General features: G+C 58.7%; 1 protein-coding gene across 3 annotated transcripts; it reads right to left on the reverse strand.

Annotated features, from left to right (window-relative positions):
* Window positions 1-3,414: 3,414 nt before the first annotated feature.
* Window positions 3,415-15,146, reverse strand: CNPY2 (canopy FGF signaling regulator 2). 3 transcript variants are annotated; one of them, XM_039515116.1, is made up of 7 exons: window positions 14,674-15,146; window positions 13,688-13,778; window positions 10,246-10,422; window positions 9,766-9,881; window positions 8,927-9,124; window positions 8,451-8,547; window positions 3,415-4,434 (listed from the first exon to the last, which is right to left on the reverse strand). In XM_039515116.1, the coding sequence occupies exons 1-7, from the start codon at window positions 14,947-14,949 to the stop codon at window positions 4,355-4,357; spliced, it is 1,035 nt and encodes a 344-aa protein (XP_039371050.1). In that variant the 5' UTR covers window positions 14,950-15,146; the 3' UTR covers window positions 3,415-4,354. The 3 variants fall into 3 exon arrangements, with proteins under 3 accessions (XP_039371050.1, XP_039371052.1, XP_039371051.1); XM_039515118.1 differs by having other exon boundaries at window positions 13,688-13,773; window positions 14,674-14,887; XM_039515117.1 differs by lacking the exon at window positions 3,415-4,434 and adding an exon at window positions 4,676-5,121 and having other exon boundaries at window positions 14,674-15,120.
* Between the last annotated feature and the right edge of the window lie 128 nt (window positions 15,147-15,274).

Below are 15,274 nucleotides of genomic sequence, written 5' to 3' on the forward strand. Positions count from 1 at the left end.
CAGGCCCGTATTTGGGGAGCTAAAGTCAGACCGGCGCTGGCTCCGTATCCCAGCAACAGGGACTTATATTGGAGTAGGCCTGTTATGTCGCATAGTCCTAAAATGCAGTCAAGAATCGCCCTTCAGCCCGTAACCGCTGGAGCTGAATAGAGTGGAATAACTGGAATGGAAAATCAACCAAGATACAAAGGTAAGAAAGAACTAAGTTTTAAGACATTTAATTCACTAAGCACAGTTCTGTCTGGCGTCTGGTAAGGTATCAATATGGTCCTTATGTGTCAGAATCCTGCTGCCCACGCTGTGAAAGGCAACAACAGTGCATTTCCTGCTCAGGATGTCAGGGTCATACCAGCCACTCTAAAAATGTAACAGGTGCCTGTTCCTCCCTGCATCTTCAATGCCACGTGTGCCTAGTTTGTGAACGGAAAGCTGCAGCCCTGCAGAGCCAATACAGCTTTGGGAGAACAGGCTGGAGTTCTCGCGGTCTCCTTTCCATGCACACACGACTCCCGAGTTACATGCTCGCCTGGAGAACAGAGCACGAAGCCCCAGTTCTAGGGTCCCGAGTGCAAGTCCCCATCTGAGGCTGGACAAAATCACAGCTTGATTTTCAGCACCTCACCTGAGCTCGGAGTCATTCGTGGATTCTCCGCCCCTGGACATGCAGCTGGGATTGGGGTTTACTGAGTGCATTGTCCTTAGAGGTGTGAGCACGCTGCTGCTCAGTGCTACGCTGGGCAATGCACTGAGATGACTCCAAGGGCACTGCCCATATGGTCTGATGCGCTACATGTGGCAAACACATGACAGGACAGGGGGTTGGTGGGGAGGGGAAATGAGGCCTAATAAATCGTTAGTCTCCTGCAGTTACAGATCTGACTGCTGGCCTCTGCCTAGCCCAGTGCCCTCCTCTGCTGTCCTGGATCAAACCATCAGGCCCTTTGGTCTGGGATTCCACTTGCTGCAACACTGCCTCACCTCTGCTGCACCCACTGCTCTCCCACTCCAGCAGGACCCTTCCAAATTTCCTCTCCCGCAGGGAATGTGGGTAGCGCCCTTCTGTGCAGAGGCTTTTTATTGTGCCCTCTGACTGCAGCTGAGAGCGTCTGATGCTGAGGGCCTGGGGAGACAAAGGGAGAGGAGAACTGCTCTTTCTGGGCCTACCTAGATTGTGGATGAACTGGTCTCCAACCCCTAGGACTCCATAAGGACACCCCCTGGCTTTTCCCAACACTCACTGAGTAAAGCAGGCTGATTCGATAGATGGGTGGGGCGTGGGCTTAATCCTGATGCGAGTCTGGTCCCTCTCTCACAATCAGATTTATAGCTGGGAGTGGGGTCTAGAGAGCCAGGACTTGGTTCTGTTCCTAACTCTGCTGTTGCCTTTGCCACTGGTTCATCTCTCTGTGCCTCAGTTTCCTCCTCTGTATAAAGAGGGATAATTCCCATAGCTGACGGGTATCTGTGTTCCCCCTGAGACAGTGATTTCAGAGCTGGCTACTAGGACATGCTATAAGAAATGCTGGGCTCCCTGCCTCACTGGAGTTGCTGGGCTATAGGGTTAAATATTTGCAGCTGCAAAGTTTTCTCTTGGAATTTCTCACTCAATCCAGGGCTGGCAAAGGGTGCTGGTCTATTTGGGCGCAGTGGGGCAGGGAGCTCTTGAAAAAGGGAGAGGCCAAAAAAGAAGTAGGGTCACTGATCACAAGACAATGTAAGCAGGGCAGGGTGGGAGGTCCAGCAAAAGGATGTCAGAGTGGGAGGTGATTGGCAGGCCTGGAACCTCTCTTTGGCTGCATGGACAGAGGAAGGGCAGGCTACACACACAAGCTGGGGGCTGGAACGACCCGCTCTACTGGAGAGTTAAGTCTCCATGGCCCATTCAGACCTTATCCTCTCTGCCAGCCAGGGGGAGGTTTCTGTGACCATGAGTCCTGCCCCACTAGGACCTTGGCTGAGAGCCAGCAGATTGGTGCCAAAGCTCCCATCAGCTGATCCTGACTTTCAATCCCTGGTGCCCTGGCCTGATGACCTTGCAGTGAAACATGCTGCAACCTACTCGTCTCCTGAGCCTCATGCTGGCTCAGCAAAAAGGTTGTTTCTGGTGTGTGGAAGGGTCAATATTTGTTCACATCTCAAATATTTGCTTAAACTTGGCAGTTAAGGCAGCAGGACAGGAGCCACTGACAAGGGACAGGGGGCAGGCCCCTGTGGCGATGTCACACTGTTATTCCGGGCCAGGGAGTGCTGGAAGTGCTGCTGGTAGAAGTCTTCTTCCCCCGGATCCATCAGCAGGTACAGAAAAGTGGTAGATCCCACAATCACAGCTGATGCTATGGCAGCAAACCTGTGAGGAAAAGAGCTGGCCAGGGACCCTCGAGACCTGCTGTGAGTCCGGAGAGGGAAAAGGCTCTAAGGAGAACTGGGGTGTTTAATGAGAACACTAAGCTATTGCTGTAGGGGTGCAAAGTGCTAAGTACCCTGCAGCTGGCACTGGTAAAGCCAGTCCCCCTTGAACGGGGCTCTCTGGGGACATGAAGCAGAAGCAGCCTTGGAGGGGTCACTGTACCTCACTCCCTGCCCAGATCTGTGATTGCAGATACTTGGCCTGGTTGCGAGTCAGGCCAGCACCTCTGGAGAGCGCAGAGCTGCTCACCACCACCGCTCCTTCCGCAAGCAGGTCAGAGTGACCCGAGCTGGGGCTGCTCAGACCTAGCGCTAACTCTCAGGCAGGCAGGCAAATTTGCACAGCAGCTGCATACGAGAGCCTTGGCCATTGTTCAAGATTAACTCCAGGAGAGCTCCTCCCAGGGCTGCCTCTGGAAGGACTTTTCCTGTGCTCAACCCTTCCCTGAACAGCCAGGAACTGACGGCACCAGCCCGGAGGCCAGTCAGAGCCGCCCCGAATTGTGGCTGATGGTGCAGCCACAACCCCAGGCCAGCACAGGGCTGTGCAGTGCCCCTGGGAGCCCGTCATTCCCAGGGGCCCAAGGGGTTTGTGGTGCCCCTACTCTGGCAGGCGATTACACCACACCGAGAAGCCTATTGCTTCAAGTGATTTAGGGCAGCCACTGGCCACTATGGAAGCCCCATTGCCTGTGTGTGTGTTGCTGACAAAGCGGGGGGTGTCTCGGGCCCAGCAAGGAACAGGAGGTTGTTAAACTCCTTGTGGAGCCACACACCTCGTCAGCCCAGCAAGCCCCTCCAGCAAGTTAACACCAGCAGCCAAGCTGGAGCAGTGGGCGAAGGGGAGGGAACAGGGACACGGCCGCAGGAAGAGGGACTGGGGGGGTCAGGGCCCTCTTTCCCCCACTCCAGGAACAATGAATAAATGGAGGGTCCGGCTGGTGCAAAGGCAAAAAACCAACCAAGCCCGAGCTCCTTCTGCTCAGCCCTGTTCTCTTCCAGTGGAAACAAGACCACGGGACACGTGTTACCTGCCCGGGTGGACATGACCCTGGGCGTCTGCCCCCCTGGCCAGGGAAAGGTGACACGTGCCGGAGTTCCTCCATGTTCAGCACATACCCCCGGTCAGAGCTGGCCCTTTGGGGCCATTAACAGCAGCTTTCACTCAGTCACCCCCAGTAAGGATGGGGTGGCAGGGGCACCCCCCCGCCCCGAGCCTGGGCACCAGGTGTGTGTGTGTCTTAATGGCCATTCAAGCTGCAGAAGTCCTAGTCCTACACACCCACCCACCCCGTTCAGGAAACGTTCCACACAGCAGCGCCTGGCCCCTGGGACTTCGCCGACGTCCTCTGCTGCACAAAGAACGCGGGTCTCAGCTCTGCCTCTTCAGCTCAAGCTGTAGACGTCTGGCTCTGGAGGGCCCCCGTTCAAGCCCTGCTGTTCCCCAAGATGGCAGCTGTCGCCCATAGCTAGAGCAGGAGCTGGCGGAAAACGCTGGCCCCTGGCACTGCCTAACCCTGGTACCACCCTTGCCTCGGTATTCGCTGCGTCGCCACAGGGTAGGTGAAGCTGCTAACAGCTTCCCCTCCTAGCCCTGGCTGTCCTGGACAGGAATATTGTGCTGGAAACTGTCCCATGGCCTAAGCCCCAAAGGGGCCCTTCAGAACCCACTGCTCAGACTAATCCCCCCCTACCCCTCATTGCACAGGGAAACAGGACCATTGCGAGCAGTTCCAGCTGCAGCGTGGCCAGAGGTTTATTCTGCTGCCCTCAGTCAGAGATCACAGCCATCTGCAGCCTAGAAAGAGGTCCTCAGGAAACAGACCTGAGACATTTAAAAACAAGCCCTTCAAAGTAGCACGACTCCCCCTGGAAAACTGGATCCCTCCACCCTGCACATGCAGACGTTGCTAGCAGAGCGCCGACTCGGCCGTGTCTTCACCGGCTGTCATCTGAGCTCAATAACCGCTGCTCCTGCTGCTGGCAGCTGGAAGTGTCCCCTTTGGACGGATGATGGTGGAGAAGTCTCTGTGCAGTCAGAAAAGCCACAGGGAAGTGAGTTGTCAGAGCCAGAAGAGAACCCAAGTCCTGACTCCTGCTCCAGCACTGTAGCCACTAGAGTACATTGCTGCTCAGAATAAAACCTGGGAGGTCTCACTCCAGCAGCCCGTCTAGAACTCAGAGTCCTGATGCTCTCTGAGGGGCAGAGCCAGGCATGGGCATCTCCTCTCCTCTCAGAGCTGGAACAGAACCCAGGAGTCCTGGTTCCTGGCCCCCTTTCCTCTTCCCAAGAGCTGACACTCCCACCCCATGACAGTTACGGTGGAAGCCCAACCAAAATAAATAAGACAAAAGCACCAGAGTAATTGGGCAGGGGAAGGAGGGGTGAAATCCAGACTCCGGACCCTACAGGAACATCTGTCCATCTCCTCAGGGAAGGGATGAGGGAGGAAACATCGACAGCCTAAGGGCAGATTGAAAGTCAGGCGATCCCAAGGGGGCAGGAGAAGGACAACGTCTTTCCCTCCAAAGGAAGCTTCTGTCCTGCTTTCCGCCCCAAGCGAAGACTGGGGTTTCCAGGTGACACACAGCGAGGTTCCCAGGGCAATGCCGGCGGGTAGGGGAGGAGTCCGCTACAGGGGATGTCCAGTTTGATCCAGGCCTTCGCGCTTCACAGCTCATCATGGGGGATGTTCAGGGCATGGTCGCACAGATCTACGCATTCAAGCACAAGCTGTTAGAACATGGGACTTACCCGACTGGAGCAGAGCTGAGGTCCAACCAATCCAGTGTCCAGCACCAGCTGCTCCAGAGAAAGGGTAAGAACCCCACACGAGGCAGCTGTGGGACAATCTCCTCCTGCCCCCCCTGCCCCACCCCTCACGAGTTAGAGGTTGGTTCATGCAGTGAAGCAGCAGAGCTCACATTCCTTACAACTTACACAATTTGATCTTGTGGCAGTGAGTTCCACCGGCTAACTGTGCCGTGTGTAAACAGTACTTCCTTCTCTCAGCTGGGAATTTGTACCTTTCGATCTCACTCAATGTCCCTGTATTATTTACAGGATGGTCGCACCTGGAGGCCACAAAGCAGGGATCAGGTCCTGTTGTGAGTCTCCTACACCTGCAGACAACTGGCTTTGCCCCAGAGTTTACAGTCTAAGCATTCTGCTGCCACTCCTCAAGCTGGTTCAGTTTCCAAATCAGATCTTCAGTAACATTTCTCTCCAGTTGTAGGAAACAGACAGCAGCTACCACAAGCGGGTCCCTTTCAAACTGGCTTAGCAGCCTGCAGCTTCCCTGTTCCTTTTAACATGCAAGATGATTCCCATATGCTCCTCGGTCTGTATTATTCCAAACACCACAGACTGGCTCCCAGCCGCTTTGCTGACCGCAGCATTTCTAGCACCTTTCCCACCAAAGCACTTAATCTACCTGGAGAATTTCATCCTCACTGAAATGCAGCCACCTCTAGGGTGGGACGTAGCAGCTGTTCAACATGGTACAGTATCACAGTGGCCTCGGCCTTGAAAGAAAACAGCAGCCTGTATGTGAATGAACCGGGGCGGGGGCGGTAGGTCAGTGGAAAATACTTGCCCAGTTGGGACGGGGCCAGGACACTGGGCTAACATCCTGACGCTCGTAAAAGGGGCCATGGGATCGACAATTTAAGACCTGGAGTTTAACTCTCATTCATTTTTCCAGAGGCAGATCATCCCTCCTAGAGGTGGAGGACACAGGAGACCATGGGACTCTGCCATTTACTGGAGCACACAGCAGTCAAGGGGCCGGCTGGACGTGCAGCCCAAGGACAAGGCGGCTGCTCACGTGAGGACTGAAAGCTCTGGCTACCAGCCAGAGAACAGGGACTGGCTGGCACAGCAGTGCCCTGCGGGAAGGGGGGGGGGGGAACCACTTCACTGCCCCCCACCCCGACCATTCACACTTGAGTTAGTGGCTGTTTGAAGAGAGCTGTCGAAGTCGGCCTTTGACCCAGCCAGCGCAGAGGGCAGGAGCTCTCTGCTGAAGCCTGACACGTTGCTGTGGCAGGCAGCGCTATCAGGTGTGCAGGGCCAGGGAGACACGGGGACGGAGGTGTAACGCCAGGGTCCCTTTGCGACAGCCTGGACAAGAACGAACAAAGGTCAGGCGGCACCCAGGGCCGCCATCCAAAAACAGCTTAGCGGGATGGGGAAATCAGTCTCTGAACAGCACCCAGCAGCTGGCTGCTCCAATCCTGTCACTGCTCTTGGCAGCCAGTGAGAATCCCCGACACAAATGAGGTTGGGCTGCTTGTGGGAGGAGCCGCTTGGCCCAAGCTGGAGTTTCACCCAAAAGCTGCAGGTGGTTAGAAAAGGCAGCGGGAAATACATCTTCTGACTTGCAGCCCTCGGTGGGAGCAGCGAGCCCACGGAGCCGGGACGCTCCTGCAGAGCACTCGCACCAGATCCCCAGCAGGTCTCTGGAGAAGGTTTGACACCCCAAGGGCGAGGAGAGGCCAGGGGATGGAAGGGCAAGTTACTGACAAGTGCGTAAGCCCGTGGAAGTTAGACTCAGATCCCATCAGTGGGCCAGTCACAGCCTACGTGAAACAGCTGCAGGACTGAGAGTGACCCAGCAGCTGCAGGATAGGAGAGCCAGGAGCAGTGTCCGGTGGGCAGGGCACCGCACTGGGAATCAGGAGACCTCGGCTCTATTCCCAGCCCTGCTACTGACCTGCTGGGGGACCCTGGGCACGTCAACCCAACTCTGCCTCAGGTTCTTCATCTGTAAAATGGGGCGAATGGCCCCGGTTGTCCTTTGTGTAGGGCTCGGAGGTTACGCACGAAGTGCGCTGGGTAACAGCTAAGTATCATTAGCTCCTTTCTGACTTTCCTTCTGGTTTATGAATAGTTTTTTGTAATGGCGTCTCTCTAGCGCTCAGCAGAGTACCTGGGGAGTTAGCCAGCGCTCTGCGACAGGGAGGCGTTACAGATGGGGAAACCGAGGCACAGAGTGGGGAAGTGACTTGACCAAGGTCTAGAGCAGAGGCAGGAATTGGACCCACGTCTCCCGAGTCCCAGCCCAGTCCCTCACCCAGGTGAACAAGCCCCACTCCGCCCCACTGCTTTCAGCAGTCAGCACAGCTCAGCGGCACGCTTGTTGCTTTGGCTGTTTAATGAACTCACTGATTCCGAGAACAGGCATAAAATGGGAGGCCGTCCAAATTACAAAAACATGCATAAGGGAGGTGCCTTAAATCGACATCTTGGAGAGAAAGAACTGGCGAAGGAAGGTGCGGTTGTGGGAAAGGTGGTGCAGATGAGTCCAACACCCAGCTGCCTCCCCAGGCCTCGGGGTGGGTGACTCCACGTCTCAGTGAAACTTATGGAGCATGATGCAGAGGGATCACTTTCCCCAACACTGGAAGGCAGCTTCCTCTGGGCTGCAGCTGTACCAGCGATGCTGCAGCACTGGTGCATGATGGGAAGTGGGGAATAACATTGATTGAATACAGGGGACCAGCCGTGGTATCCTGGCTAAATTCTTCGCCGTCCCTGCACCCTGCCAGTGGCTTCCGCCCTGTTCAAGAGACCATCTCGCTCCTAGAGTGGTGGCTGCTGACTGGACGTGGCCTCCAGGCAGCCATCTAGAGGCGAACAAAAGCCTCCAGGCTCCATTTGTTTAAAACCAACACAAGGAAGTATTTCTTCACCCAACGCACAGTCAACCTGTGGAACTCCTTGCCAGAGGATGTTGTGAAGGCCAATATACCAGGCTTCAAAAAAGATAAGTTCATGGAGAATAGGTCCATCAATGGCTATTAGCAAAACCATGCTCTGAAGTGTCCCTGGCCTCTGTTTGCCAGCAGCTGGGAATGGGCGACAGGGGATGGGTCACTTGATGATTCTCTGTTCTGTTCATTCCCACTGGAGCACTTGGCATTGGCCACTGTCGGCAGCCAGGACACTGGGCTGGATACCACTGGTCTGACCCAGTGTGGCCGTTCTTACGTTCCCTGTCTGACTAGCCCCCTGCCCCAAGCGGCAGTGGAGTCTCGCTTACCGGTCCGCTTGCTGCAGAGCCGATCCTTGACGTTGTCGGTCTCATGGGAGAAGAATTCAATGAGCTCATCTTCATACTCCTCGGCGATACTCTCGCACTGCAACGGGGGCCAGAGAGTGTCAGAAAACCCGCACCCTGCCTCCCCGGCACTCAGGGGTCACACGGGGCAGCAGAGGAGAAACTGCATAGCCCCAGACACAGAAACAGCAGCCCCACCTGCCCATGGCCTGCTCTGCGGTGGCAAAGCACCGTGGTCAGGCTGTGTGTGTGTGTGGGGGGGGGGTGTCAGTGCTCTGCAGTCCAGGAAGAAGGGTCAGGGTTAAGCCCTGGAGCATTCCTAGTGAGAGCAGCCTGGTATCTCCCACTCATTCACCGGTGCCCAGCACCAGCAGGGCAGGGGCTGCTGATTCCCCCTTCCACTGGCAGCTGAGCTCCATCGGGGGAGCCCCACGTACGCCCAGCACCTCTGCACTCACCGCAAACTTCAGACGGGACGTCACGTCCCCATCTATTTTGGTCCCAGAAAGGTCCATCTTGGTCCCGTCGTGGGAGATCACGCGGACGTAGCTTTTCCGGTGGGTGGAGGGATCCACCTTCTCCCCATACTCCTTCATCTTCTCACAGACCCGCTCCAGCAGCTCCGTCAGGTGAGCTTCGGATCTGGCATAGGGCACCTGGGCAGAATCACAGTGATCCGACATGCTAGGCCAGCGTTCACCTCGCCACTCACCCACGCGACGGCCGCAGCACCCAAGCTCCAACCCGGTCGTAACCGTGCTTTGCGAGCACTGGCTGAGCCGCCCTGGGAGCAGTGACAGTGCTATCCACTCTTTACACAGTGGAAGAACGATTTGGCCGAGGCCATGCAGTGACCCAGAGGGGCAGCTCTGCACAGAACCCAGGAGTCCCCACTCCCAGTCCCACCCCCTGCCCACAAATTCTCCCGAGAACAGAAGAGTCCAGGAGCCCTGGGTGCCAGCCGCCTGCTACATCAGCCAATGCTGCCTCTCCAGAGCAAGCGCTGCTACTATGGAGGAGCCATTCCCGGCCATCACAAACTGGCTTCATATCCCCGTGTCTCCAGAACAGGAAGCCCCCTTCATCCAGTGGGTGGCTCTGCCCACCCTGGAGTCTTTCGAGGAGAGGAAAATGAATTAAGTGGGATCTTCAGAACCCACTCCCTTCTCCGTCCCTCTCCCCACAACGCCTGGCTCCACATCCAGCCCTCCCCACTCTTAAACCTGATCCTTCAGAGACACCTGCCGCCCCAGGGCTAGAGAGCGGTACCAGCCGGGGCAAGCGCAAGACACCCTACCTCTACGACCGACTGGCTGCCGTCCGGGTTGATACGGAACGACCCCATCTGGATGGTTTTCTTGGGGTCCACCTGGGAGATCTCCCACTCCAGCTCGTCCACCAGGGCTCGACAAGCTGGAGAGGAGAGAGGACCCAGCTGCATTAGTCACACATGGTGAATCAGAGGGAGAGAAGCAAAGGGCAGTTACCCAGCCTGCCCCGTGACCCTGGGCACGTCGGCAACAACAGTTCAATAGTGCACGGTCCGTCTGGGAGCAACGACGAACCCTGGTGCAGTAACTAACAAGATGGTCTCCTTCTAGGGGTCCGCCCTGTGCCCAGCCCAATGGGAGGCAGAGCCCGAGAGAGGATCTGCTGCTCTAACAATAATCTGCCCTTACTTAGCGTTAACTAACCCATTCCCCGTTTGGCTGATAGGGAAACTGAGGCCTAGGGTACAAATGTTACCCAGCGACCGAGCTGGGAACGCCCCCTTTACCTCCACAATGGAGATCCTGACTACTCCAAGCAAGGACATTGCTCAACAGGGACACCAGGATGAGGGACAGGCAGAGTGTGTGTGAAACGCAGCCATTCATCTTCCCCGCAGGCTGGCACAGTGACCTGCAGTGCTTCCAGATCAGCCACGAGGGGCCTCCGCGGTCCAGCAGGCTCTCTGCGGAAACCAAAGCAAACGGCTTCTGCTACAGCGAATCCCTCCCGGTTCCAACACCAGCCCCTCTAGGGGCTCGTCTAGACGTGTCTAACGCTGGTCTGATTTTACTGGCATAGTTCTACCATTATGATCTCCATGCTTATGCCAGCCCGAGGGTGGCTTCCTTTGACTTAGCCAGGACAGGCCCGGCTACAGCAGAGTAACAGAGAACTTACCCTGGGATAACGACAGCATTTAGAATCCTCACCCTACCGGATCCTGCTCTAACCCCCTGGTAGATTTGTCCTAGGAATTGCTCTGTCCTGCCCCAATGCTGGGCCGGTATTTACAGCACCAAGGGCTCCGTGGCACAATCCACTCCCTGTTTCACGGCTGTTTGTCTGCTGGGCTCAGGCTGTGAGCACAAAACAGGGATTGTGTGGCAGGCCGGAGGCCAGTGTTTGGCAGTTTGTAGCTGCTCTTTGCTGGTTACTGGGATCGGCACAGCCACCCCAGGGCACAGCCACCCCACGGCATTCCTACAGAACCTCCTGAGATGGAGAAAGTGCCTGCAGGTCCCCTCCACCAGCCCTGGAGTCACAGCATCCCCCCAGGACAGAAGGGAACAACAGCCCATCGTGGAGCCTTGGGGGGCAGGGAGGGCCAGCTGACACCCTCATTCCATGGGTCTGTAACCTGTTCCCCAGTGTGCCCCACTTCCTGCCAGGGCCCCCCACACTCTGCACCCTCAGAGGTCCCCAGAGACCTCTCTAGCTCCCTGTTATGCCCCTAGACAGCTGCCCAAGCCCAGGACCCCCATACATCCTACAGAGATCTCCATAGGGACCCCCCAACCCAGATGCTCCTATAGAACCCTGTTTAAAGCCCCCCCACTCCCCTAGTCAGCCCCCCTCACCCATCCCCTTGGAGCACCCTAGACTCAGGCCCCCCATACACCTTATAGGGACCCCTCCCCCCCTATAGAGCCCCCCATACACCTTATAGGTACCCCTCTCCCCTGTAGAGCCCCAAACACAGGGCCCCCCCACACCTTATAGGGACCTCTCTCCCCTATAGGGCCCCCACATCTTATAGGGACCCCCTCTCCCCTATAGGGCCCCCACACACCTTATAGGGACCTCTCCCCCTACAGAGCCCCCCACACCTTATAGAACCTCCTATACCTTATAGAGATCCCTCTCCCCCTATAGAGCCTCCCACACCTTATAGGGACCCCTCCCCCTATAGAGCCCCCCACACTGGGCCCCCCACACACCTCATAGGGACCCCCACACCTTATAGAGATCCCTCTTCCCTATAGAGCCCCCTCCACACCGTACAGAGACCGCTTATAGGGACCCCGTGGAGCCCCCGCACCTGAGACCGGTCCCGGCCCCGCCGCTCCTCCGGCGGGCGCTGAGTCCGCCCGCCCCCGAGCCCCGGCCCCCGGGCTGCCCTGCCGCCCGCCTGACCCGCCGCGCTCGCCGCCGCCGCCCCGCGGCCCCTGCCCGGGGATCCGGTGAGCGCCGGGCCCGGACCCGCGTCTCTCCGGCCCCGGCAGCGGCTGCCAGGGCCTCCGGCGGGGCGGCCCGGCACAGGCACCGCCGCGGGCAGCTAAGGCGACGGCAGGACCCCGGGCGCGCAGCGAGGCCCCAGCTCGCGTGGCGTTTGGTTCCACGTGAGCAGCAGCCCGGCGAGGGGCGGGGCCTGCGCGGCTGGGCGGGGCCGGGAAGTTACACAGCTGGGCGGAGGGGCCGAGCACGGAGAGGGGGCGGGGGGTTCGCAGCGGGGTGTGAGGCTGGGGCGGGGTCGCAGTGGGAGGAGGGGGTGGGGGCCGCAGAGGGGCATGGCGTGGGGGGCTGGGGAGGGGGTCACGGCGGGGAGGAGGGGGCGTGGGGCTGGGGACAGGGGGTCGCAGCGGGGAGGAGGGGGCGTGGGGCTGGGGAGGGGGGTCACAGCTGGGCAGAGGGGGTGTGGGGCTGGGAGGGGGTCGCAGAGGGGGCATGGCGTGGGGCTGGGGAGGGGGTCACGGCGGGAGGAGGGGCGTAGGGCTGGGATGTGGGGCTGGGGACAGAGGGTCGCAGGGGGGAGGAGGGGGCGTGGGGCTGGGGAGGGGGGTCACAGCTGGGCATAGGGCATGGGGGGTGTGGGGCTGGGGGAGGGGGTGTGGCGGTTGCAGATGGGGGGAGATATGGGGGCACCTCCTGGCAGCAGCCCAGGCTGGAAGGCTGAACTCTCCTTCAGGCGAACGCTGGGGCCTGCTCCTCAGGCTTGGCTTTGTAACGCTCCCCCACTGACTTTGGTGCAAGCCCCCCCCGTGTAGACATGCCCTAATTCTGTGCCCCAGCTGCCCTGTCCCTCGCTTTCCATGGGGAGGCTGATGAGCAAGGGGGAGCCGGCCCAGCCCCCGTGGAATGACATGGGCCTTTCCCCAGTGCTCAGGGGGTGGACAGGTGCTGTGGGGCAGGAACGGAGGAGACGAGAGATGGCTGGAGAGATCTACAATCAGCACAGAGCACAGTGAGCCTGGCCCTGCCCTCGCCAAGGATCTCACAGCAGGGCACAGGCGGCAGGGAAGCCTCAGGATCCCCACCGGGAAGGGAGGATTAGCCCTGCTGTACGAGTCCCCGTATGCACAGATAGAGGAAGGGACTTGCCCAAGGCAATGGAGCCTGTCGGTGGCAGAGCTGGAATATGAAGCCAAGGAATCCTGGGTCCCCCTGCACTAACCACTAGACCCCACCCTCCCAGAGCTAGGAATTGAAAACCGGAGTCCTGGCTCCAGCACAACCCAACTCACTAGACCCCACTCCCCTCCCTGAGCCACCAACAGAACCCAGGCGTCCTGGCTACCAGCCACTCTGCGCTAAGGACAAGACTCCCTCCTTTTCCTTGGTCCCTGTTGTCTGTGCTCAATCTCCGGGATGCCCCGTGGCTAGCGAGTGCTCATACAGCAGGAGAGAGGGGACTGGGAAGCCTGGCAATGACTCTGCCCCAGCTGTGCTGGGCTCGCTCATCCCAACAAGCACTTTGCCTCCTCTGCATTGAGAGGGGGGACACGCTCCCTCCTGGGAGCCCTGGGCTATAGCCGCTCCTGAACCTGGGCAGCCGGGTGCTGTTACACCTCGCCGGCTAATACACCAACTGGGGCACTGGGCTCCCCATGCAGGGTTCGATCACACAGCTCCAGTGCACTGGAGACGGGCCCCCAGGAACTAAAACGGGGGGGTTCTTGACTCCCCATTTTTAAGGGGCTTCTGATCCAGGAGACAGGCCAGAGACTCACCTGGATGGCTGCCACGTTGACGCACTGTGATCAGGGATGCTCCAGGCAGGTTGAATCTCCTGCTGTCAGCTGGATCCGCAGCGTCTCTGTCCTGGGAGAGAGACAGAGCATCCCCCGAGCCGTTAGCACCAAGCTCGGGCCCCCCCCCCCGCCCGCCAGCCCCCCGTAGAGTGCCTGGATTAACCAAAGTGATGGACACAAAATCTCGTTGTCTCAGCAAAACTTCCTGCCAACAATCCCCAGGCATGTGCCCAGAGCCACCTGAGTTCGTTAGGGACCAAGCAATGCCTGTAGCCGCTCCGGCTGGGGAGGGAGTCTGGAGCCATCCATGCCCCCAGCCACCCCCCAACAGAGCTAGTGGGTGTCCCAGCTTGGGAGCTAACCAGGGAGGGGAGCCCAGCGGGGAAAACCCAGGGATGGTGGGAAGCTGCTGAGTCAGTAGGTGATTCCTTGCCTCCCTTTGAGTCATGCCCCAGGATGCTGTGAGGTGGCACATTTCCAAGGAAATGCAAAAACCCAACCGGGCTGCCGGGCTTTCCACAAATGGAGGCGCTAACCCCGCTGGCCTGGCCAAAGTCCAGCGCTGCTGCCGTTGTTCTGAACTCCAAGTGTCATAGCCTGCAGGAGTCTTGTTCTCCTTGCTCCTGCACTGGCGCTGGTCAGGATCTGTCCCCCCTCCTCCCCCGAGGTGGCTGCATCGCCTCCCAGCCCTGCCTTCCTGCTTCTTAAACTCTGGGAGATTTGCCCCAGCTCCCTCTCCCTGCCCCCCCAGGCCTCCCCTGCCTATGGGTGGGGGGTCTCCTGCTCTGCAGCCCGGGAGGCCTGGAAAAGCCTCCCCTAACCTCAGACTCGCTGGCTCACCTGTAAACGCCTCCCTACTCCTTCCTCCCACCCTAAGAGGGGCTCCCCTCCTCGCACTGGGGAGCATTTCGTCCCATTAAAGGCACCGGTCGTAGGCGAGGGTGGTTGGGGACCGGGGTTGTCACCTCAGGGAAGGACTGTGTCCTGTTTGCAGGGGTGGATCCTTGCTCGCTGCGCTGAACGTCGGCGAAGACGGGGGCTGCTTTGAGCAGGAATTCCCATCCCCTTGTTCTCTCTGCAGAACCCGGGGTTGCAGTGGGAGCCACAGAGGGTCCCAGGCCCGAGCCGTCACTCTCCCGGCCATGGCAGGAGGGGGACTCGCCCAACCGGGATGTCTTCAAAGCAGGAATGCCAAGGGCTCCTCTGCACAGTGCAGCCCCATGGAGCACAGAGCCAGGCATTCTCCTCCACACGAGGGGTCTGCACAACCCCCCAGTGCAGCCAAACACGGAGGCTGCGGGGTGCACACAGCTGCAGCCACTCGTTAACGCCCCAGTACGTTGTTCTGGCTGCTATCGGAGAGACAGCGCGGTCCAGTGGCTGGAGCAGGATCCTGAGTTCAATTTCTGACTCCCAGCGTGACCTTGGGAATAACTGACTCCCCCAACTCCCTCTGTCCGAGGGGTAACACTGGCGGGGGGCAGCCCGGTAAAGCACTTTGGGATCAGCAGTGGGCAAAGGCCAGGGCAGAACCACCAACCAATGAGAAAGGAGGAGACAGGACCA

This window comes from Mauremys reevesii, linkage group 25 (assembly GCF_016161935.1).
Source record: "Mauremys reevesii isolate NIE-2019 linkage group 25, ASM1616193v1, whole genome shotgun sequence".
NCBI classification, from domain to species: domain Eukaryota; kingdom Metazoa; phylum Chordata; order Testudines; family Geoemydidae; genus Mauremys; species Mauremys reevesii.